The 26,102-nt window shown below is 40.9% G+C and overlaps 1 protein-coding gene across 2 annotated transcripts in view; it reads left to right on the forward strand.

The window, feature by feature from the left end:
• The window catches only part of med13a (mediator complex subunit 13a), a 191,958-nt gene that overhangs the window by 101,989 nt on the left and 63,867 nt on the right, over positions 1–26,102 (forward strand). The window contains exons 11-18 of one of the 2 annotated variants that reach the window (XM_078548226.1): positions 542–764; positions 5,166–5,256; positions 10,305–10,423; positions 10,984–11,077; positions 11,714–11,931; positions 19,664–19,854; positions 20,734–21,665; positions 25,062–25,241. In XM_078548226.1, the coding sequence (XP_078404352.1) occupies positions 542–764; positions 5,166–5,256; positions 10,305–10,423; positions 10,984–11,077; positions 11,714–11,931; positions 19,664–19,854; positions 20,734–21,665; positions 25,062–25,241 (2,048 nt within the window). The remainder of the gene's footprint in view (positions 1–541; positions 765–5,165; positions 5,257–10,304; positions 10,424–10,983; positions 11,078–11,713; positions 11,932–19,663; positions 19,855–20,733; positions 21,666–25,061; positions 25,242–26,102) is intronic. The other variant, XM_078548227.1, reaches the window with a different exon arrangement.

Genomic DNA, 26,102 nt, shown 5'->3' on the forward strand with positions numbered 1-26,102 from the left:
TGTTAGAGTATAAGATAGATATTGTAAATTATTTACTTGTCTGACTTTGTATAGTAAAGTTTTTTTTTTGTTTAGAAACAGAATATTGTGGCTTTATTCTCTTACTAAGTATTTGGGATTTCAAACTTTGTCTGCTTTAAACAAAAAGTTACTGGTCCGTAATTGGATTGTAACAGTTTACAGAACAGGATTAATGCTGTGTCTGATGGTTTTTGTTTTATAAAAGAAAGGCAGTAAAAGGAGGTAAGAACAATGTCATTGTTTGTTTTAAAGCAACAGTATAAACTATTTATTTCCACCTTGTTTTTAGATAAAACAGATAAATATCCTTTTTCAATACTTGCCATTAGATTTTGGGGGAAAGATTCCAAAATCTCCTCAGTTCACAAATGTCTTTGGGGTAGAAAGGTCAGTTGGAACAAAGTTGGACTGGAAATTTGAGCTTTGAAGCCTTTTTGCCTTTAAATAAAAGCAGCGCAAGGCAACTTTTGGTGCTTAATCATTGCTGTACAAGTTGAATAACTTTTTTTTGATTTTTAAGTTTGGTGGTACACTCAAATAAGCCATTGAAGATTTCTGAAGAGCGGGTACAGGGATACATCCAGAGCAGAAACCAGTACTGCAAGAGCTTTCGCCCAGAGGCAGATTCCAAGTCGGAAGTTGATCCATATGCATTTGATGATGGAGATGAGGAGTTCAGCTTACCTGATAAAAAAGACAAGCAAGGCAACGAGAGAGATCCGGGAAGGAAACATGCACAAAAGGTGAATTATAAGTTGAGTTTTTCCATTAATGTTGTATTTTGGGGAAGGTTTGGTTTGTTCACTGTTTATTAGTGTGGTCACTAGGATTTCAGTGAACATGTAAAACTTTACAGTATGGCTGAATTATCAAAAAGGAACTATAGTTTGCTCTTGTCCTTTAAAATTATGAATTCAGAATGCCTACTATGCATAGTAACAGTGAAATATTGTTGGTTGTGGGTTTCAGTCAATAACAAGCCATCTGAGGTGATGAATTATACACTGGAAATATTAGTACAAAATTAAAGCTGATTGTTTTTAACTGCCCTAATTTTTTTTCTCCGGAATGCCAACTGTACCTAATGACAACACTTGCTAAATTTCCTGATAGCTGCTTATCATGTTTCTGCTTTTAGTTACAATATGCTCAAGTATTGAACTAGGTTTGCATCGTCAAATTATAAAATCCTCCTTGTTACTTACTTAACCTGAGAATCAACTGAAATAATCTTATTTCTGTAGCAAGTATTTTGTGTCTATATCTCAAACAAACAAAGAACAGGAATAGGCCACTTGGCCCCTTGAGCCTGCTCCGCCATTCATAAGGTCATGGCTGACCTGTTTGTGTTTCAAGTTCCACATTCCCATCTACCCCGAATAACTTTAGATTCTTGTTAGGCAAGGGAATCCATGTACCTCTGCCCTAAAATATTCAGTGACCCCCTCCTCCACATCCTTGAGGCAGAGTTCCAAAGCTGCACAGCCCTCAGAATTTTTTTTTTCTTATCTCTGTCCTATAAGGGTGACCCCAAATTTTAAAACAGTGCCCCCTTGTTCTAGACTCCACCCACAAGAAGAAGCATCCTTTCCACATCCACCTTGTCAAGACCATTCAGGATCTAGTATACTTCAATCAAGTCACCCCTCACTCTTCTAAACTCCTCCAGCGGAAACAAGCCCAGCCTGTCCAACCTATCCTCCATAAGACCGTAAGACGTAGGAATAGAATCAACTTCACTTTCCTGCCTTTTCCCCATAACCCTTGATTGCCTTCCTGATTAAAAATCTGCCTATCTCAGCCTTGAATATACTTAACAACCCAGCCCCTACAGCCCTCGGCGGTAAAGAATTCCACAGATTGACTACCCTCTGAGAGAAGAAATTCCTCCTCATCTCTGTTTTAAATGGGTAGCCCCTTAACTCTGAGATTATGCACTCTGGTCCTAGAATCCCCCCACAAGGGGAAACTGCCTCTCCGCATCTACCCTGTCACGCCCCCTAAGAATCTTATATGTTTCAATAAGGTTGCCTTTCATTCTTCTAAACTCCAATGAGTACAGGCCTAACCTACTCAACCCCTCCTCATAAAATCCCTCCATACCCAGGATGAACCTAGCGAACCTTCTCTGGACTGCCTCTAATGACAGTTTATCTTTCCTTAGGTAAGGGGACCTAGTATTCTAGATGTGGTCTAACTGGTACCTTCTATAGTTTTAGCAACACTTCCCTATTTTTATACTCCAGTCCCTTTGAAATAAAGGCCAACATTCCATTTGCCTTCCCTATTACCTGTTGAACTTGTAGGTTAGATTTTTGGGATTCATGCACAAGGATTCCCAAATCCCTCTGTGCTGCAGCCTTCTGCAGTATTTCTCCATTTTAAACAATATTCAGCTCCTCTATTCTTCCTGCCAAAGTGCATAACCTCACATTTTCCCATATTATATTCCAACTGCCAAGTTTTTGCCTATTCACTTAACCTGTCTATATCCCTTCTGGAGACTCTGTCATCCTCACTGCTTGCCTTCCCATCTATTTTTGTGTCATTGGCAGACTTGGTGATAGTACAATCATTTCTCTCATCCCAGTCATTAATATATATTGTAAATAATTGTAGCCCAAGCACTGATCCCTGTGGCACTCCAGTAGTTGCAGGTTGCCATCCTGAAAATGTCCCCCCGTATCCCAACTCTGTCTTCTATTAGTTAGCCATTCCTCTATCCGTGCTGCCACCAACACCATGGACTCAACTTATTAAATAGCTTTATGCATGTACCTTATCAAATGCCTTTTGGAAATCCAAATATATTATATCTACTGATTCCCCTTTTTATCTATCCTGCTTGTTACCACCGCAAAGAATTCTGATAAATTTGTCAGGCATGTTTTCCCCTCATGAAGCCATGCTGACTCTGCTTGATTATATTATGCATTTCTAAATGCTCTGCTATTACATCCTTTATAATAGACACTAACGTTTTCCCAATGATGGATGTTAAGCTAACTGGCCTATAGTTACCTGTTTTTTGTCTCCCTTTTTGAATAAGGGGCTACATTGGCAGTTTTGCAATCCTCTGGGACTTTTCCAGAATCTAAGGAGAAGACACTAATAGTAGAAGACACTAATAGCATTCCAAAAATACTAAATAATCAAGGGCTAAAAGAGGAAGGGGAAATAAATACAATAACTCACTAGAGAAAAAGTACTAGGGAAACTAATGGGGCTAAAGGCCGATTAGGTCCCCTGGACCTGATGGGTTGCATCCTAGGATATTAAAGGAAGTAGCTACACAAATAGTGGATGCACTGATAGTTTTCACAGCTGGGAAAACTTGCTTGATCTATGCTGTGGACTTTGTGGTGGTGGGTGGTTGAACCTCAGGTAGGACTGGTCCTGCCAGTTATTCCTCTGCCTACCCCAATTCTGAACAGCTGCTGTTTCTGTTGATTGTCTCTAAAGTATATCATTGGCTTCTTTGAGGGGTGATTGTCAAGTGATTAAAATTATTTTGACAAAAAACTTGTGTGTTTAGTGCAATTTGCAGCCTCAGGATGCCTCCAAGTGTATCATAGCCACTCAATTATTTTTGAAGTGTTAACATTTACCTTATAGGCAAACACAGCAGCCAATTTGAGCACAATAAAGATCCTACAAACAGCAGAAGAAATGACCAGTTAATCAGTTTCTTGGAAGTATTTAATGTGCATGTGCATAGACTTCACTGTAATGATGAGGGCATATGAAATTTTTTCAGCCTGATGTAAATGGCAACTTGAATTAAAAAGCACCTTTTCTTTTTGTGTTGCAAACTGTCCCAAGGCAGTTCAATGGCATAACTAGGAAAAAAAGGATGCAAACCCAGGGTTGGAGATATTAGGAGGGATAACCAAAAGCTTGTTCTAAGAAGTGAATTTTAAAGCAGAGCCTTAAAGGAGGAGTTGGAGGCAGATAGCCAGGTGGGTTTAGAGTGGGAATATTTGAATATGCAGCCTAGATCGCTTGAAGGCATGCCCATAAAAGGTGGATTAGAGGGAGCGGAAAATGCACAGAGGAGTGGAGAATTCTGGGGTGAAGTTGGGTGGAATGACTGGAGGATATTAGAGAATGGGAGTGTTGAGGCCATGAAGGGAGTTAAACAGGAGGATGAAAGGTTCAAATTGCATGCTGTGTGGCACCGGGATCCTATGTAGTTCAGCAAGGACAGGGTTGGTGAGTGAACAGGACTTTATGAGAGGGGATAAAGGTAGCAGGGTGGATGGTTCAAAATGTACTCTATTTTAGGTTGGAGATCATTTAAAGTCCAGTGTATATTGAGCTCTATGCAGAAGTACAATATATTGACCATAATTCTGTATAAAATATAGTAAAGAATGAGAGTATGCAGCTTCTCCTCGCATCTGTCTACCCAATGGATATTTGCAATTCTAGCAGCAAGTTGGTGTTGGCAATAACAGTGAAGCTTGTAGGGCAAACATTAAAGAAAAGTTGAAATTGTAAGGATAGCTTCTAAAGAGTGTGGTTTGTTAGTCTCTAGTAATTTTAGGTATGAAATTTAGATTCAGTTACTGAAAATTATATTCGTTGAATTGAAAAAAAACTACATGTAAACTACTTGTGTTGAAATGGTTTCTTGTTTGGCTTTTTCAGGCTTCGGTATGATTTGCAGAAAAAATTGTTTGTTTCCTTGTTGCTATTTTCAAAATGCTGAGACATATAAAATTGCTTACTGATTTGTTTTTGGTTTCCCTTTATCAATCTCTTAACCCCTCCATTTTTCGCACCATTCATTGTTGAGTGCTGACCTTCCTTTGGGGGCCTTTGTCGGTGGTGCTCTATAGCTAACTGCAAGGTACACAAAATGCGTGCAGTTGATTTGCTGTCTCTTCAACTTTTGTTGAAGAGATCATGGCCATCTATATTTGGTGTGGCAAATCTCCAACCACCAATGCACCCCCATCCTGGCCTGGCTGCTATTGTGATTTAAGGAACATGTTAAGTATTGGGATAATCCTAATATTGTCAGGTTACATTTAGCTTCCGCACTCCATCCATCCAAATTAATTCTGAACATAAAAGCGCTCGAGTATAATAGCATTAGTTAGACATGGATATGTATGTAAATTTTAGTTCCTGTATTACAGGGAGACAATGACGGTGCTGGTGTATCCCACACAATGTTACCAGTGGAAGGAGAGGATGCCATGTCAATATTCAATTCTGGAACAAAGCCAGGTATAATATGTTAATTGTTTATTAATTGTGTTTAATTGTATACTGGTGAAGGGCATTAACTGGGGTTCACTTGTCTGTTCATATATAGGAGCACAAACGGGTGGCTAAGTTAGGAGGTGCATGTTTGTAATATGTATTTCTGTAAGTGAAGCCTGTAAAATTGTACATAAGTTGTCTCCAGTTCTATCCTTTGCTATGTGGTTTTGAACATGGGTTACCTCCCCCTCCCCCATTACACCCTGTTTCTTCTGTCTCAGTAAACCATCATCTCCACTACCAACAAAAGTGTTTCAACATTTGGAAGTGTCTGTCTGTTGCGGATGAATGTTTGTTTCATGTGATTGCAGTGCTTTTTTGATATTGCAAAAGTGTGAAAAATGCTGTTGGCTACCCATCATCCAATTTGGGTAGAAACACTTGGTCAGAATTTTTGTTTTTCCTGCTTTGGACGCTGTGCATGATCAACCTTATTTGAAGGTGTTGCCTTTGCATTGTGGAGCAATAGTTACTTGGTGTTAACAAGGTTAGTGCTATTGAGTGCTTGAACAATATCTTCAGTTTCAAATTTTTCTTTTCAGAGGTGGGAATTGAAGAATAGTAATCATACTGATATTGAAAATTACTGATTTAATGGGCACCTGATAATCATCAAAGACTGGTCAGACCATTTTCTTGTGCCGACCTGGTATATTTTATTGTGCACAGGCATGTGCCAAACTTAAAAAGGTGATGCAGAGGAGAGGATTGTTTAGTTGTTGCCAGTTTTAGAAAATTATTCCCTCTTTTCTAATACCTGCCCTCCTCTTATTTTGAGCTGGAAACGGTACTATGCTTTTTGTCAGTTTGAGTAACTTAATTGAATGACGTCACATTCCAACCTCAAGAATTTTCTGTTTCAGAATAGTCTTTTTCTTGCACGTGATTGAAATGCGATCGTTTTACGGATGATTCAGCCTGCTGTTTGGATCCTTATGTGATATGTTGGCAAAAACATTTTTTAAATTGGCATGTCATTTAAGAAACTAACTATATGTAGAAATAGTATTTTAATTGTAGAAATGGAGAGCGGACCTGTTTATAGCAACCACTTGATTGCTAATGCTTGTTTATTTCACATCACTGGAAGTGGCTTTTGTGAACTATTTCCTTAAGCTTATATAGCTAAAACCAGCTATCTCATCCTCATTGCAGGATTATAGACCCATGAAAACTGAGTCTGTGGGGTTAAAAACCTAATTTGACAGGCAGGAATCTTATGAGTGCAGATGAAATGCTGGTGTGACACCTCTCTCAATTTACTGTTCACTGACTTGGATAGAGAATAAACCAGGTTTAGACCTGCACTGCATAGGATTCCATTAGTTTCTCAATGGGCGTTAAGTTGAAATTGATTCCCTCTCTCTCTCTCTCTCTCTCTCTCTCTCTCTCTCTCTCTCTCTCTCTCTTTCTCTTTTCCCCCCCCCACCCTGCCCCTGCCTCCGCCTGCTTGATTCTGCTGAGATAGGAGTTGGATTAGCAGTGTAAGCAAGTGAAGCTGGTGTATAGATGTCAATCTCTACATCCCAGTTAAACAAAGGCCAATGTAAAAGTGCATTAAATCAACTTTGATCACATTTTGCACCTCAAAAAAAAAAGATTTGGAATGTGACCTCATTCACAATTGGCAAAATAATAGCTGTGCCTGATTTTTTTTTTTAGCTGCATGCTCACCCTCCTTGTAGTCTTCGTAAAATCAAAACATTTCAGTGTTTTGTGGATATGCTTGGATACCTTTGAGGAAAGTGGCATTGGTGGTTGTCTTTTGAAGTACATCAGGAGGTACCATAAACAGAGCAACATTGTAAACTTAGTAGGGTTGTTAAATATTGCTCCCCCTTCCAGAAAAATTTTTCCTCCCCTCAAAAGACCTTTTGAGTTTGTGTGCTCCAGGCTAAGATGAACCATCGTGGCACAAACCATCATAAAAAAGCTTGCCTTGATACCTTTTCACAACCACTGGACATCTCGAAGTGCTTTTCAATCAATTAAGTACTTTTGAAATGTAATCACAACTGTAATATAGCAAACACAGCAGCCAATTTGGGCACAGCAAGCTTCCACAAGCAGTGTCATAATGACCAGACAATCTGTTTTTGTGATGTTGATTTGAGGGATAGATATTGGCTAGGGCACTGGGGGCAACTCCCTTGCTCTTTCAAATAGTGCCACGGGATCTTTTGTATCCACCCTGAAAGGGCAGTTGGGACCTTCGTTTAATATTTCATCCAAAAGACGACATCTCCAATGGTGTAGCACTTACTGCACTGGAGTGTTAGCCTTGATTTTTGTGCTCAAGTCCTGAGTGGGACATGAACTCAGAACTTTTGTGACTTAAAGGAAAGAGTGCTACCAGTTGAGCTGTGGCCGACACTGACATTGATACAGGGCATTGTCTTTGGTTCCTGCCACAAACTCCATTCCCTCACTGCTGACCTTATCCCTCTCCCTGGCAACTGTCATAGGCTGAATTAGTGTTTACAATCTGGTGTTGTATTTTACCTGAAGATGAGCTTCTGACCACATGTCCGCTCCATCAATTAAGCCACCTATTTGAACCTCCATAGCATCCCCCAGTTCCACTCCCTGCTTCAGCTCGTGTGCGATTGAAACTCATTCATGCCTTTATTACCTCTAGACGTGATTGTTTCAATCCTCTCTTGTCTGATCTTCCATCCTCCATAAACCTTGAGCTCGTCCAAAACTGCTGTGCTTCTTGATCTGTAGTGGCTCCAGGTCTGGCAATGCCTCATCCATGCTTTGAAATCCAGCTGTGGCCTCTCATGACCATGCCTATGTAACCTCCTCCAAACATATAAACATCAAGATCTCTGCTCTGCCAATTCTGGCCTGTTGCATATTCTTGATTTTAATGGATCTACCACTGGGATCTGTGCTTTTAGCATGCCCAGCTTGAAGCTCTAGAACTCCCCATCTAAGCTTCTGCCCCTTTCTACCTCTTCAATGTAAAACCTACCTCTTTGACCAAGTTTTTGGTCGCTTGCCCTGATATCTCCTTATGTGGTTGGATGTCAGATGTGAAGCACCTTAGGATGTTTTGCTACGTTAAAAGTGCTATATGAATGCAAGTTGTTGGTATTAAGCCAAAAAGATAATGTTCCCTGTAAGCTGCATGCATGTGCATGGCTGCACAGCAACTTGGTAGGTACTGTTCAGGCCACTCGAGTTGCCTTCTTTAAAACATTGCACGTGCTTAGCTGTGTGAAAAATTTAATGGTACTGAGTATTCAAATGAAGCAGACTCTGAACAATGAAAAATCATTTGGAGAGGATATTGTCCAGTACCTTACCACATGGCTATTAAAATGATTGCATCATCAGTATAGCCTTAACTGTGGTTGCTCTTTGATATGTACATGTTAGTTGACTGTTCTTAAATCTTGGTATCCTATTGAGTTTTTCTACCATTTTTGACATTAATGACTTTCTCCATCTGGTGAGTATTTTGGATTGAATACTTGTTAGCTGTGCTGTAGTCTGTTGCATTTTCTGACTTGATATTATTTGCAGGTGACTTTTTTTACGAATTACTGATGTTAGACCTACAGTTACATATTACACTCTCCTTAGTTATGCTATCAACTGGGCAGGATTATGAGAACAGGCTGGTTAACACAAAAATAGATTGTAATTCTCTAAACCAAACAAAGGTGGAGAGGATGAGGACAGTAAGGAGGGAGTTTGAGCAGGGAATCAAATACTTGTAGAACTCTGCTGTTAATCAATAAAAAGAGAATTGTTAAATGAGGTGGAAATCTTGAGGGGAGAAGAGGTAAGTGGAAGATAAATAGAAATTGTTGGGGGTACCTGATAGTGCTTTGCATCAGTGTTTACAAAAAATGGTGGAGGTGGGGAGGAGGCAAATCTTGAATTGGTCAAATATACAATGGTAGACTCGTTTGTGTATGTCCAAACTGTAAGTGATTTCATCGTCTTCTGTGGGTCCTCTCATGACTGAAGAGTCTAATGTGGGATCGGCTTGGATGTCCACAGAACTGGCAGTTCATGTTGGTGCTTAGGGGGCCTTCTACAAATTATGCCACCTCTCGCCTTCCTCTGGGCACGGTGGCTGTTGTGGGTTTGGTGCAGGTGGTCCTCAAAACATGCTGAACTATATTTCACTGCTTGTCTCCACATGGACCAGTGTTTTACCAAGAGAGGTGATCTGTAAAGCAAAAGTTTGTAAAGTTTTTTTAGGGAGTCCTTTTTATTTGTACTGACCACCTTGATGTCATTTGCCCCAAGATCAATAAGTGTGAAACAACATTTTGGAGAAGGGCTGCACCATATGGAAGAGCAGAACGATTTGGTGGGGGTGAAGCTTCATAAAGCTTGTGAAAAGCAATGACCTTAAGTGGATAAGACTGTTTTCAAAAAGTGCTACTGGAATGTTGCACTTCATGCCAAGACACACAATATAAAAGACAAGATAATGTCAAATCTATATAAAACCTTAGTAAGACCACAGTTGAAGTGCACTTTGCTGTTGAGCTTCCCACTGCAGGAAGGATGTTGAAGCAATAGAACAGATTTTGGAAAATACAAACACAAAGACAGGCTTAAAGAATTAATCAATGCTGGGTCAAAATACAGGAACATCCTGCCCAACACACTTTCACCACAACAGCAGTTCAAGAAAGCGGCCCATCACTTTCTTTGGGCAACTAAGGATTTGAAATATATGCTGGAATTAATAATAATTGGGATTGTTTTTGCGAGAGGAGATAGGATAAAGTTATTGAAATTATAAAGATAGAAACAGTGGTTGAAGGGTGTAGAATGATGTATTTTATATCCCCAGGGTGTCCCTAGGTAATTTACAGCCAATGAAGTTGTTTAAGGAGTATAATTACTGTTTCTTTATAGTCAGACATGGGAGCCAGTTTATGCTAATTTACTGCATTTGTCACTTGCCACAAAAATAAAGTTCAACACTAATCAAAAGTATTAGTCTAGAACTTCTTGCACAGTTATCTTTCTTTAAATTATAGATGGACAAAAATCACCCTCTCACAGTCGGACTGCATCCACAAGTCTCATGAATGAGGTTGATCTGGTTGTCTCATACAAAGACCTTGACAATCTGTTTGATGATGAAGATGAACTTGGGGTGAGTTATTTTGCCCATTTGAAATGTTCATTTTCCCTGGCCTTTCCTTGCTTGCTACATTAGGGCGAAAGGGGACTGAACTCTGATGTCTGTCAATAGTGGCTAGTACATGCATGACAGAAAATTGGGAACTGCCCTACCTATATAGTAATATTTGTGCTGAACATCAGTCTTCAGTGATGTATGATGTGGACTCAAGACAAGGGTCTTTTCATGTAAGCATAACATATGGCACACTGGAGTGCATACTTTTTTTTCGAAGAGGAGAGTAGTTTGATTGTATTATTTTTCAGCATACTCTCCTTAAACTTTGAGCTTGTGCCACTAGAAATCTTAACTTTGTCCCTCTTAAATCAACATGATAATTGTCTTTTATTAAATGTAAAAGAAATTCAAATAGAAATAGGTTCTTACAAAACAATAATGGAGATTGAATGGATTATTTAAAAAGTGTAGATCAGTCTTGCAATTGGTTTATCTATTTATTTAAATAGTTTTGAGATGTACTACTCTTCTGGGAAAAAATTAACTTGTTTGTTCATCTAATTACTTTTGTTCAGCAGATTGGGCCTCGAAATGCTCATGTTGGATCAGATGAAAAAATAGGAAATAGGGATTCAAAGGCTGGGCCTTTTGACACATTCCCTTGTATAAGTAAGCAAAATTGTTTTGAAAAAATACAATCCAAGAATAATCCAGTATCCATTATATTTGTTTCCCTGTTCATAAAAGTTCTTTCCTTTTTAAAAAAAAAATGTTGTACTTTTTTTGACCATTGAAAATGGGACTGTAATTAATCCATAAGATTAACCATGCAAAAAGCATTTCACAACCTACATTAGTTTTAAACAACTGAGAATGCCGTATAATGCTTGTTGGAGGCATTGATTGTTCATTTGTGCTTTCAGCTAATTGAGGAAGGGTGTTTTTATATAACTTTTAATTGAATCTGATTGGCTTATTGTTAGGATGTTGTGGGTATCCTAATGGTCATGTAAATCACACTATGTGGATTAATTGAGTAGCGTGTTCTGTCTTGGGCTTCAAGCCCCTAAGCATCTTAAAGGCTGATTAAAGAATAGTGGAATGGACTTGAGAACTAACCATATATATTATAATATTAACATGTGGATTGTATAGTTAGGTAAACTGTTGACTCAAAGTTATAACAGCGTGACCACAGTGTTGCCACTTTATTGGCTTCAGTTAACTTCTATCCTGAGAATTGTATTATCTTGCAGTCCTGAAAGTTTTTACCCAAGCTGTTCTCAGACTAACTTGTTCTTGTAGGCTCTGCAGATTTGCAGCAGATGTTTCCAACGCCACCATCCTTGGAGCAGCATGGCCCAGGCTACTCTCCAATGAATATTAACTGCAAAGAGTTTGGAGGCCTGGATAGCACCCCAGGAATGATTCTTGATGGCCACCATTTCACAGCAACAAGTCTGAATCATTTCAAGGTTGAAGTGGAAGAGGGAATGGGTAGCCCTAAACCTTCGGAGATCAAGGTGACAAAATTAAAAATGTATAACTTAGAATTACTTTAAAACTCATTTCTAAACCTGAAGTTTTTTCAATGGATTATTTGTTTTCATGAACTTAATTCATTAAATTGGCTATATGGACTGTAATGTCATGAGCTCAAATATTCATCATGAGTTAGTAACATGCCTGTGGCAATTTATCTATTACCAAAGCAAGTTGTATTAATGTAGTGCCTTTATAGTAAGAAACCATTCCAATGGAGGAAATGAGAGAAAGTTGACTGCCTTCCTATGAAGGCTATGGAGCATAAAAAGAGCCCTTCCTCAGTTCTGTTTTGGTCTGCGCTGAGAGTTGACTCCAGTAGTTGGCTCTTACTTCGGTACAGGGAAAGAACCTGATTGGTGAATAACTGGTAGGTTATTCTACTTGCTCTAATTTTAATAAATAGCTTTAAAGTTACAGTATGGCAGGTCGGCTTAGCCGAGTGGAATGTGCATCCTGCGGTATATGGGAAGTCATGGATGCACCATGTGTCCTAGACAAACACATCTACAGTGTCACTGGCTGCAGAACTTTTGAGCTCCGGGTTTCAGAACTCAAGCGGCAGATGGAGTCACTGCTTTGCATCTGCGATGCAGAGAACTATGTGGATAGCACCTTTAGGGAGGTGGTCACACTGCAGGTTAGGAGTGTACAGGCAGAGGGGGAATGGGTGACTGCCAGTCTAAGAGAGCTAGGCAGGTAGTGCAGGAGCCCCCTGAGCCTATCTTGATAATCAGGTTTCTATTTTAGATACTGGTGAGGGTGATGGTTCCTCAGGGGTGTGCAGCCAGAGCCAAGTCCGTGGCACCATGGGGTGGCTCAGCTTCACAGGAGGGGAGGAAGAAGAGTGGAAGATCAATAGTGATAGGGGATTCCATTTTAGGATCAGACAGGCGCCTCTGCAGCAGTGAACATAACTCTAGGATGTTGTGTTGCCTCCCTGGTGCCAGGATCAAGGGTGTCAGAGCGGCAGCAGGACATCTTTCTGGTGGAGGGTGAACAGCCAGAGGTCAAGGTCCAAAGTGGTACTGATGACATAGGTAGGAAGAGGGATGAGGCCCTGAAAGCAGATTTTAGGAATTTAGGAAGGAAATTAAAAAGCAGGACCTTAAAAGCAGTAATCTCAGGATTACTTGCAGCGCCACGTGCTAGTGAGCATAGGAATAGGAGGATTGAGTGATTGAACATGTGGCTGGAGAATTGGTGTAGGAGGGAGGGCATTGGGACTGGTTCTGGGGCAGCTGAGACCTGTAGAAGCTGGGTGGGTTACACCTTAACAGGACCAGGACTAATATCCTCTCAGGGAGATTTGAGAGTGTTGTAGGGAAGGGTTTAAATTAGTTTGTCAGGGGGCTAGGAACCTGAGGGGTAGCTCAAGTTGGAAAGAAGTAAAGCTGTTAATGGGAAATATAAAAATTACAAGTGAAATTATAAGGCAGGTGAAATGAAGGTGAGCATCAACTAAGCTTAGAGCAGAATTATGTCAAAAATACAAAAGTTAAGGGCACTCCACCTGAATGCGCATAGCATTCGCAACAAGGTATATGAGTTAAAGGCACAAATAGAGGTAAATGGGTATGATCTAATGCCATTTCAGGAACATCTGCAGGGTGACCAAGACTGAGAACTGAATATTCAAGGATATTGGACATTTAGGATGGACAGGCAAAAAGGAAAAGGGCGTGGTGTTGCGCTGATAAGAGATGGGATCAGTTCATTAGTAAGGAAAGATCTCTGATCAGAAGAATAAAATGTGGAATCTGTTGGGTGGAGCTAAGAAACAGCAAGGGGCAGCAAACATTGTTAGAAGTTATTTATAGGCTACCAAACAGTTGTGGTAGTGTGGGGCATGGTAGTAAACAGGAGGTTAGAGAAGCAAGTAGCATGGGTAATACAATAATCACGGGTGACTTCAATCTGTGTAAAGACTGAGTAAGCCTAATGAGCACTAATGATGTGGAGTATGAGTTGCTGGAGGTGTTAGGGATGGTTTCTAGAGCATTGTGCTGAAGAACTGATGAGAGAACAGGCTATTTTAGATTTAGCATTATATAATGAGAAAGGGTTAATTAATAATCTTGTTGTAAAAGAACCTTTAGGGATTAGTGACCATAATATGATAGAATTTTAGATTATGCTTGGAAGTTAGTTAGTTGAACTTGAAGCCATGGTGTTCAATTTGAATAAAAGAAATTATGAAGGTGTAATGAACATATCTCTTTACCACAGTCCAACAGAAAATAAAATTACCATGGCAGCAGTTGAAAGACATGTCCACTGGAACAGGTTGAGGGATATATACAATGTTCCAGTTCCGGAACAGAGTGTGTGATGCAAAACAGGATGGTGCTGGAGAGGAGTCCTGGACCAAGGGAGCTGCTTGACAACAGCATTTTAATTGGCACCTGATCAGGTTTTGAGTGTGCAGCAGAATAGCTCCTAGCCTGAAAGGAACAAGACCCAATACTCCTTTCTCCCGTGTGTGGAAGATTCCAGTAATTCCACAATAATTGCTAGCTGTTTTTTTTTTCTCCTCATATTTCCATAACCTGCTTTCTCTCTGAAAACCCCTGTCAAAATGAAAAGGGGAAAAGTCACTAGTAGAGACCTTGAAAAGCAAGTTTTTAAACCAGTGAACCACAGACTGAAAGTGCTGGGGGACCACCTCGTGTCGCCAACAGCAAACTGCATGGAATTTGGAAGACATCAATCAAAATCAACCCATCTAATCCTGTATTCTGGATTGGTGCTATTGGACTGTTTTATCTCGCCCTTAAAATCCATGGCTTGTGTGTAGGGGTGTGTGTGTTTGTGTATAGGGGTTTAAGAAAGGGTAGAGTTTAAGTTACAGAGTTAGGAGTTAGCAATTGATATTTCTTTATTTCTGCCACTAGTTAAAGACAATTTGTTCAATAAACAGTTAAGTTTACAAACCTGGTGTTCATATTCTGTTAACCTAAATTAAACAGTTAGGTAGAATTGGGGCAATCTGGTGGTTTGGTTAAACTTCACATTTGTCATGGCTCAGGGAACAGTGGGGCTAAGTATTACACACACTATCCCCAATGAGCCGGGGAAAATTGGATGAGGTGGATTGGGCAAATACATTAAAAGATGTGATGGTACATAGACAATGGATAGCCTTTAAAGAATTATTACTCCAGACCCACAGCAATGTGGTTGACTCTTAAATGCCCTCTGAAATGGCCTAGCAAGCCACTCAATTGTAACAAACCGCTACAAAGACACAAAAAAAAGGAATGAAACCGGATGGACCGCCTGGCAGTGACCGAGGCACCAGAAATGACAACGGCAATCGCAGCCCTGTCGACCCTGCAAAGTCCTTCTTACTAACATCTGGGGGCTAGTGCCAAAATTGGGAGAGCTGTCTCACAGACTAGTCAAGCAACAGCTGACATAGTCATCCTCACGGAACCATACCTTAACAGATAATGTCCCAGACTCCACCATTACCATCCCTGGGTATATCCTGTCCCACTGGCAGGACAAACCCAGCAGAGGTGGCAGCACAGTGGTACACAGTCGGGAGTCCTCAACATCAACTCTGGACCCTGTGGAGTCTCATGGCATCAGGTCAAAAATGGGCAAGGAAACCTTCTGCTGATTATCATGTACCATCCTCCCTCAGCTGATGCATCAGTGCTCCTCGATGTTGAACATCACTTGGAGGAAGCACTGTGGGCTGTAAGGGTGCAGAATGTACTCTGCGTGGGGGGACTTCAGTGTCCATCACAGTGTGGCTCAGTAGCACCACTACTGACCAAGCTGGCCGAATCCTAAATGACATAGTTGCTAGGCTGGGTCTGCAGCAGGTGGTGAGGGAACCAACAAGAGGGAAAACATACTTGACCTCATCCTCACCAACTTGCCTGCCGCAGACGCATCTGTCCATGACGGTATCGGTAGGAGTGACCACTGCACAGTCATTGTGGAGACAAAGTCCTGCCTTCACATTGAGGATACCCTCCATCCTGTTGTGTGGCACTACTACTGTGCTAAATGGGATAGATTTCGAACAGATCTAGCAATTCGAGACTGGGCATCCGTGAGGCGCTGTGGGCCACCAGCAGCAGCAGAATTGTACACGAACACAGTCTGTAACCTCATGGTCTGGCATATCCCCCACTCTAGCATTACCATCAAGCCAGAGGATTAACCCTGGTTCAATGAAGAGTGCAGGAGGGCATGCCAGGAGCAGTACGAGGCCTACCTAAAAATGAGGTGTCAACCTGGTGAAATTATAAAACAGGACTACCTGCGTGCCAAACAGCATAAGCAGCAAGTGATAAACAGCTAAGCAATCCCACAACCAACGGATCAGATCTAAGCTCTGCAGTCCTGCCACGTCCAGTCGTGAATGGTGGTGGACAGTTAAACAACTCACTGGAGGAGGAGGCTCCACAAATATCCCCACTCTCAATGATAGAGGAGCCCAGCACAGCAGGGCAAAAGATATGACTGAAGCATTCGCAACAATCTTCAGCTGCAAATGCCACATAGATGATCCATCTCAGCCTCCTCTGGAGGTCCCCAGCAACACAGATGCCAGTCTTCAGCCAATTCGATTCACTCCGTGTGATATCAAGAAACGACTGAAGGCATTGGACACTGCAAAGGCTATGGGCCCTGACAATATTCTGGCAATAGTACTGAAGACTTGTGCTCCAGAACTTGCCATGCCCCTAGCCAAGCTGTTTCAGTACAGCTACAACACTGGCATCTACTCGGCTATGTTGAAAATTGCCCAGGTACTTCCTGTACACAAAAAGCAGGACAAATCCAACCTAGCCAATTACTGCCCCATCAGTCTACTTGCGATCATCAGTAAAGTAATGGAAGGGGTCAACAACAGTGCTACCGAGTGGCACTTGCTTAGCAATAACCTGCTCACTGCCCAGTTTGGGTTCCGCCAGGGTCACAGCTCCTGACCTCATTACAACCTTGGTTCAAACATGGATAATAGAGCTGAACTCCTGAGTTGAGGTGAGAGCGACTGCCCTTGACATCAAGGCAGCATTTGACCGAGTGTGGCATCAAGGAGCCCTAGCAAAACTCTACTCAGTGGGAATCGGGGAAAACTCTCTGCTGGTTGGAGTCATACCTAACACAGAGGAGGATGGTTGTGGTTGTTGGAGATCAGTCACCTCAGCTCCATAACATCACTGCAGGAGTTCCTCAGGGTAGTGTCCTAGGCCTAACCATCTTCAGCTGCTTCATCAATGTCCTTCCTTCCATCATAAGGTCAGAAGTGGGGATGTTCGTTGATGATTGCATAATGTTCACCATTTGCGTTGACTCAGATACTGAAGCAGTTCATGGCTGTGGCTCAGTTCATAGCACCCTCGCCTTTGAATCAGAGGGTTGTGGGTTCATGTCCCACTCCCGGAAACCAAGAACTGTGATTGTATTCGAAAGAGTTGCAATCTGTGACTGTTGATAACTGGAAAGAGTTTCAAATGCAGCAAGACCTGGACAATATCCAGGCTTGGGCTGACAAGTGGCAAGTAACATTGGCGCCACACTAGTGTCAGGCAATGATCATCTTCAACAAGAGGGAATCCAACCATCACCCCTTGATGTTCAATGGCATTACCATCACTGAATCCCCCACTATCAACATCCTGGGGGTTACCATTGACCAGAAACTGAACTGGATGAGCCATATAAATACTGTGGTTACAAGAGCAGGCCGGAGGCTAGGAATTGTGTGACAAGTAACTCTCCACCTGCCTCCCCAAAGCCTGTCAATGATCTACAAGGCACAAGTGGGGAGCATTCCATCACACTCCTCACTCGTCTGGATGAGTACAGTTCTCACAACACTGAAGAAGCTGGACACGGTCCAGGACAAAACAGTCTGCTTGATTGGCACCACATCCACAAACATTCACTCCCCCCACCATCGACGCACAGTAGCAGCACTGTGTACCATCTACAAGATGCACTGTAGGAATTCACCTTAGACAGCACCTTCCAAACCCATGACCACTACCACTTGGAAGGGCAAGGGCAGCAGACAAATGGGAATACCACCACCTGGAAGTTCCCCTCCAAGTCATTCACCGCCCTGACTTGGAAATATATCACCGTTCCTTCACCGTCGCTGGGTCAAAATCCTGGAACTCCCTTCCTAACAGCACTGTGGGTGTACCTACACCACATGGACTGCAGCGGCTCAAGAAGGCAACTCTCCACCACCTTCTCAAAGGCAACTAGGGATGGGCAATAAATGCTGGCCCAGCCAGCGAAGCCCACATCCCGTGAATGAATAAATTTTAAAAAATATAGTTTACAACAACTATGCATTCCTTCAAGGCACAAACTCCCAAAAAAGTCAGTCAAGCATGGCTAAGAAAGGAAGTTAAAGATTTCATAAGATTAAAAGAAAAGGCCTATAAAGTTGCTAGAAATAGTAGTAAACCTGAAGGTTGGGAGGATTTTAGAATACAGCAAAGGAGGGCCAAGAAACTGAAAGGGAGAATAGAATATCAACCTAAACTAGCAAAAAACATAAAAACGGATTGTAGAAGCTTTTATAAGTACATAAAAAGGAAGCATTTGACTAAGCCAAATGTGAGTTCATTGCAGGCAGAGTGAGGAGAATTTATATTGAGGAATAGAGAAATGGCAGAGAAACTAAATGATTACTTGGTCAATCTTCACTGAGGAAGATACAATAAATCTCCAGAATTAGAGATCCAAGGGACTAGGGAGAATGAGGAATTGAAGGAAATTAGTATTAGTAAGAAAGTTATATTGGCAAAATTAACGAGGTTGAAGGTTGATAAATCCCTGGGACCTGATATTCTGCATTCGGGTGTTGAAAGAGGTAGCTATGGAGATAGTGGATGCATTGAGTGGGCAAGAACTTGGCAGATGGAATATAATGTGAAAAAAATGTAAGGTTATCCACTTTGGTAGGAGGAACAGATATGTAGAGTATTTTTTAAATGGTAAGAGATTAGACAGTGTATATGTACAAAGGGACCTTGGTGTCCTTGTCAATAAGTCACTGAAAGCTAACATGCAATTAGGAAGGCTAATGGTATATTAGCATTTATCGCAAAAGGCTTTGAGTACAGTAGTGAAGTCTTGCTTCAATTATATAGAGCCTTGGTTGGACTGTAGCTGGGGTACTGTGCGCAATTTTGGTCCCCTTACCTTAGGAAGCATGTTATTGCTATAGAGGGAGTGCAACAAAGGTTCACCAGACTTGTTCCTGGGATGGCGGATCTTTCCTATGAAGAGATTGGGGAAACAGCCTGCATTTGAGAGGCGATCCCATTGAAACCGACAAAATACTTAAAGGGATAGACAGGGTAGATTTAGGTAAGATGTTTCCCCTGGTTGGGGAGTCTAGAAGTTGGGGAAGCCACTTATGACCGAGATGAGGGGAAATCTTTTTACTCAGAAGGTTGTGAATCTTTGGAATTCTCTACCCCTGCGGGCTGTGGAAGTTCAGTCGTCGAGTATGTTTAAAGCAGAGATTGACAGATTTCTAAATGTCAGTGACTTAGAGATATGGGGATAGTGTAGGATGAAGTGGTTGATCAGTCATGGTTATATTGAATGGCGGAGCAGGCTCGACGAGCTGTGTGGCCTACTCCTCCTATGTTCCTGTAGATCTGGCATTGTTGATCACGTGTGATAACAAACCTAATCTAAAGTCCTCTTCTTGTTTTTCTTCCTCAGGATTTTTCTTTTGTTTATAACCCTGAGAAGTGCCAAGGTTACGTGGGTTGTACTATGTTTGCGCCACTGAAAATCTTACCAAGCCAGTGTCTGCCTCCTGTCAAACTTCCGGAGGAGTACCGTCCTTCGTGGACTGTGGGCAAGCTGGATCTGCTTCCTCCTGTAGCCCCCATGCCTTACATCCGGGACATGTAAGTTTTAAGTTGCAGTATGGTAAAGCGAGTGCAGGCATTTGTGTATTAACTGAACTCGAGCATATAAAAGGAAGCAAACAAATTGATTCCAGTGGAGCATTGGAGATTTGATAGGCTTTTAAAATTATGAAGGATTCTCATTGGGAAAGACTATTTTCTCTGGCTGCGATGTCAGTGATAAGGAGCTCATGAATTTAACATCTCAGTAAGAGAGTGAGGTGGAAGGTTAGGAGCCTGACGTGTTTTCCCACAGGGAGCAGTTGCATAAATATCTGAAGTGGAGAAGATACAGGGCATTGCGAGAGCAGAATTATTTTTGGAATAAAAACAGAAAATGCTGGAAATAATCAGCAGATCTGGCCTGGCATTGCTCAGATTTGCAACTGGGTGCTGTTGACACTGAACCGTTGTGCATGACTCTTGATGCTGTTAATGACATGATTAGGGGTTAACCCCAATGGATTTTAGATCTGTAGCTTTTACAGATCAGGGGCTGATCTTCAAACTTGTAACACTGAGGATTCTGCAACTCTTAGCTACTGCATTTACCTTCCAGCCGTTTGATTTGAATCTCAAAATAGGTGGCAGCAATCCGTGTAGATTTAGCTGTGGAAATAAGTGGCACATTTTGTATATGGATTGTTTTTAGGAGAAGAAATTGAGTAATTTTACAATTGACACATCTGCAATGTTTTAATGATGTCTAAAATATGTTTTGAATATAATACTGTATGCCAGTCTAACAACTTATTTTGTATACAAAATGGGAGAACTAGTTTTACGATTATTTTAATGCTAAAATTGAATTTGAGTTCACAGTTCAAAATTTAATGGTGGTACTTTGAGTTTAACCAATAACCTGCTTTTGTTGTCTAGAAACATTCCCAGTGTTGGAAGTGGTATGGATCAAGATTACATTCAGACCTGCACGCCGCAAACGCATACCCCATTTGGAGTTACGAACAGTGCTCCACCCAGTAATAGTGGTGCCGGTGTCCTTCCATCGCCTGCCACTCCGCGCATCTCTGCACCAACTCCAAGGACACCAAGGACCCCACGCACTCCTCGTGGATGTGGGGGTCCAGCCAGTGTTCAGGGCTCTGTGAAGTATGAGAATTCCGATTTATATTCACCTGCCTCCACGCCTTCAACATGTCGCCCTCTGAATTCAGTGGAACCTGCAACAGTGCAATCCATCCCAGAGGCGCACAGTCTTTATGTGAACCTAATCCTATCTGATTCCATCATGAATCTCTTTAAAGACTGCAGCTTCGACAGCTGCTGCGTCTGTGTCTGTAATATGAACATCAAAGGAGCTGATGTTGGATTGTACATCCCAGACCCTACCAAAGAGTCACAGAACCCATGCACATGTGGATTCAGTGCTGTCATGAACCGAAGGTTTGGAAACAACTCCGGGCTCTTTTTGGAAGATGAAGTGGATATCATTGGCCGAAACACAGACTGTAGCAGTGAGGTTGAAAAGCGATTAGAGGACCTCAGGAATGTTTCTCTTGAACAGGGGGAAGGAGGCCCCAAGGAGCCTGAGAAAGTACCTGATGAGTTAATATTACTACTTCAGGACCAGTGTACTAACCCCTTCTCCTCATTGAGATCAGTAGATCCTTCTGTAGTGGCAAAATTACGAACAGTGGGACCACCAGTACGTGTGGAGGATAGAGACTACTACAAGGAATGTTACACTGCTTTGGAGCAGGGGTATCAGTTCATGGACAATATGTCAGGTGGGAAACTTGACGAAGCACTTGTGAAAAGCTCTTGTTTACATCTCTGGTCAAGAAGGAATGGTGAGTTTCTCGAATTTGATGGACCAGGCAAGGAGCTGATATGTTATTCAGAAATGGACTAATTTTGTTTTAAATTAGCAATTGTGTTGGATTTGTTTTCTTGTTGAGATGAATAATTTTGCACTAATTGCTGCTCTTTCCCTGTTGTTTTCTTTTTATTTCCATATTTTTATTTTTTCCAAAAAGCCATCAAAATAGCACGTTCTGATGTTTGCTAATAAATTTTAAGTACTCCAGTTTTAAAAATATTGAAAATAAATCAGATCTTGTTTTCCTTTTTCTTGAACATTTTGTTTAGTAATATCAGGCAAGCTATTCAGAAATGTTATGGAAAAGCCTTGAAGGAAGCTCAATTAATATAAGTGAAAGGTTGATTTAGCATTTGAAGTAGTCCCAGCTTTGTAATTGTGTGTCTGATTGTAGCTCCATTGCATTATCAAATTTGACTTCCTAAAACCTAGTTTTACAGATGTCTTCAACATTTGACTTGTGTGGCAGACCGTTGCTCTGTAAAAGAATATTACGGTTCTGTTTTTACTGAGGTTGGGGCCACAGCTCATTGAGCTATTTTGAGTCTTCCTACTAGAAATGATAAATTATGTATTGGGACTCATTCTCACAGAGGCACAGTTAAGTGAGAATTTGTACATATCTACTCCACTCTAGAACAATGTCAATTCCTGAATTGCTCAGGCATTGAGGGATGTGATTGATTATCCCCCTATTAGCTTAACCTTTCAATTTACCTAGTCATTTCCATTTCCCCTCTTTTTTTAAAAAAGCTTCATTTTACTATTTTATGTAAACTAATATATTTCCTTATCTACAATCATGGAATGGTTACCGCACAGAATGAGACTATTCAGCCCTCATCTTTGCTTCTCTTTGCAAGGTCAAATCAGTTATTCCCACTCCCCTACCCTTTTCCCATAGCCCTGCAACTTTTTTATCTTCAGGTGCTTATCCAATTCTCTTTTGAAAGTCATGATTGAATCTGCCTTCGTCACACTTTCAGCCAGTGCATGCCAGATCCTAACCACTCGCTGTGTTTAAAAAAAAAATTCCTCATGTTGCTGTTCGTTCTTATGCTTTTTACTTACTTGGTTCTTGACCCTTTTGCCAATGGGAACCGTCTCTATCTACTCTGTCTTGACACCCCATGATTTTGAACACCTCCATCAAATCTCCTCTCAGCCTTTCCTGTTTCTCTAAAGAGAGCAATCCCATCATAAGGTCAAAAAAATCCTATTTGTACATTTTTTTTTCCTTCTCACCTACTTTGAAAGTATTTTATGTTAGTTAAGTGGTGGTACCATGGTTTCAATGTTTTATAATATTATAACATGTTCCCCCCTTCCCATTACCAATTCTTAACCTATTTTTTCTGTTGTCCTGTGTGTTGGTTTGCAGAACTTTTAAAATATAGAGTAAATGAGAAAAATGAAGGAAGGATAGTCTAACGCACTTTGCAACCAATTAATTAGTTATGAAGTAAAAACATAAAATGCTCTCTTCAGGGCTCTGAAGAAGAGTCATACGGACTTGAAACATTAACTCTGTTACAGATGCTGCCAGACCACCTGGGATTTTCCAATATTTTTTTGTTGTTTCAGATTTCCAGCATCTGCAGTATTTTACTTTCAATTAGTTTTGAAATGTGGACACGTTTTGTAGGCAAACCTGGCAGCTAATTTCACACCCAGAAAATCTCAGAAAGCAGTTATTTAGTTAAGCAACCAAGTGGTGCCCAAAGGATAATGTTTAAACTTCAAAATTGAACAGAAAGTTCCTTCAAAACACAGTTATGCTCTTTGCTTCAGTTCATTGGAAGAAACTGATTTATGCCATTAAATGGTGATTTAATGTTATAAAATGATACCCTTTGTCCCACTCTGTCAGCTGCAAGATCAATCTAAATGCTTGCATGGCAGTATTTTTGCTGCCCATTTGTTCCTAGATGTCAACTGCTAGCTGAGTAAATGGCTACGAATTTATATTACATATTATATTTTACTGTTTATTTCACATCTGGATTTTTAATGCAAGGTGAGCCTAGAAATTATGATTAGGATATTAGCTGATAAGTGTTTAAGCTGTCTATATGCCATTCACCTTTTTACTTTTGTAAACATCATTGATCCATTTTAAAAATAGGTTAATACCAGTGTTAAAATAACAGACAGGCATGTGTTAAAATCCCCGTAGAGACTGTTGACTTCTAATAGAAAGGAATCCCCACAAAGCCAATGGAAAGAAAAGATTGGCATGATTTAATTTTTTAAAACCTTTACGGTAACAAATTAAAAAATTCAAACATTAATTAGGCAAAGGATATTTCAAATAAGAAAGTAAGTTTTACTTTAAATAGTTGATACAACAAAGATATGTCTCCAGTAGTTGCAAGCTAATAGCACTGTGGGTATACCTGCCCCACATGGACTGCAGCAGTTCAAGAAGGCAGCTCACCACCAACTTCTTGGGCAGCTGGGGATGGGAAATAAAAATTCTGGCCCAGTTAGTGACGCCCAAGTCCCCTGAAAGAATATTTTTTAAAAAAAAGGCATTTGTGTTACTTCCTGCACATCTGTCTTCCCAAATTGGCTCCTATAATACAGGATCTCTCAATTCCAAATTGAACGTTTCATCCCCAAGTTGCATTCACAGCAACCATACTCCATTCTAAGTTTCCAGACCTAGGTAACATCAATAAGCGCACGTCTACAAACCCCTTCCCTCTCGGGCCATGACGATCCTGATGGTGCACAATTCTCTGAGTTCTTTAAGCAGTCTGGTGGACTCTGGCAACACTGAAACTGCAGCAGTGGATCATGTCCCACCCACAATCCCCTGCTTTTTCTGTCTTCAGCTCTCTGTCCTTTCCAACTGTAAATAGCAGGAACACATTCTCTGTTATGTTCTGAGCCCTGCTTCAACACCAGGATCTGTTCTAAACTGCCAAACAGAAAACAAATCCATTTGTGGAGAGCCTTGCTTGTTTCCACTCCCATCAGCTTTTGTGTTCTGAACTGCTCACTATTGCAATTAGCTTCCTATTTACCTTTTTTGCTTCTTGGCTTTTCATTCCCATGGCAACCTCAGGTCATGTGATTTCATGGAATGATGATTAGGAAGCCAATTAACCCTCTTTCATAATATGCCCCAGCTCACTTTGGCCTTAAACAGGACAAAAAAAAGTTACAGGCGTTTCCCAAAGCACCAAGATCATTGCACGTTATAAAAATGTGTTTAGTGTTTGTCTCTTGATAGCGACAACTCTAATTTCTAGCTTAAAATGAAATTGAAGAAATGTTTTTCAGAAGTTTTGAGTATATACCAATTTGTTTATGACCCCTTTGATCATCTAATGATTAACTATTATGTTTGTCCTTCCTCCAGCTGTGGATGTCAGCATGCTGTGTTCACAAGATCTTCTGCGCCTGCTTCTCTCTCTTCAGCCTGTTCTGCAGGATGCCATTCAGAAGAAACGAGCTGTCAGGTCATGGGAGAGTATCCAGCATGTGCAGGGGCCTCTCACTTGGCAACAGTTTCACAAATTGGCTGGCCGGGGATCTTATGGTAAAGTGCTCTGTACCTTTCACTCATTACCTTTGGATGTTAAAGCAGCTTTAGAATTTAGATTATAAAAATGAACACTACTGTGATAAAAGAAATGTGCTAAACCGTATTAATCACCTGTTTCATGGAGGTCTGAATCCAACTGAAACCATGATTACCAGGATAATTTAAGATAGTTTGACATTTTCCCCCTAATTGATAGTGTTACAGTTGCTGGGAAGGCGTTGGTAATTTTCATGGTCTTTAATCATTGGTGCCTGGTGTTGTACTGTGAAATTGAAAAAGCGTTTGATACCAAAAGAGTATTGTGGTAATAGAACTGATTTTTCTGATGGTCTGATCAGCTTTTCATTGCACAGTCAGGGAGGAATTTGCAGTTTTTGGCATAGGGCAGGCTGAGTTTGTACCAGTGGTGGAACCCACTGACTATGGATAAATTGTAACCATATTGAGAAGTTTAAAACAGATTTTTTTTTGTGCATGTGTCTCTAACTGGATTTGTTGCGTTGTCTTGGTAAGTGCAAGAATAGAGCTATGTCCGACATCTCAATAATATCTAAATGGCATATTTAACTGACCAAAACAAAATGCTGCCCACAGTTTTCTTTTGTTTTCTATTCCAAGGACTGTCCTAAGCTTAAAACATGTATTTAAGAAGCAAAAGTGAATGAAAATTAAATTCTGTTGCTGTTAGTCATAGAGTCATAAAGTACAGATATAGGCCTTTCGGCCTGTCCGTGCTGGCCATCAAGCACCTATCTATTCTAATCCCATTTTCCAACACTTGGCCCGTAGCCCTGTATGCTATGACGTTTCAAGTGCTCATCTAAATACTAACTAAATGTTAAGTTTCCTGCCTCT

This window comes from Cetorhinus maximus, chromosome 9 (genome assembly GCF_964194155.1).
Source record: "Cetorhinus maximus chromosome 9, sCetMax3.hap1.1, whole genome shotgun sequence".
In the NCBI taxonomy this organism is placed as follows: domain Eukaryota; kingdom Metazoa; phylum Chordata; class Chondrichthyes; order Lamniformes; family Cetorhinidae; genus Cetorhinus; species Cetorhinus maximus.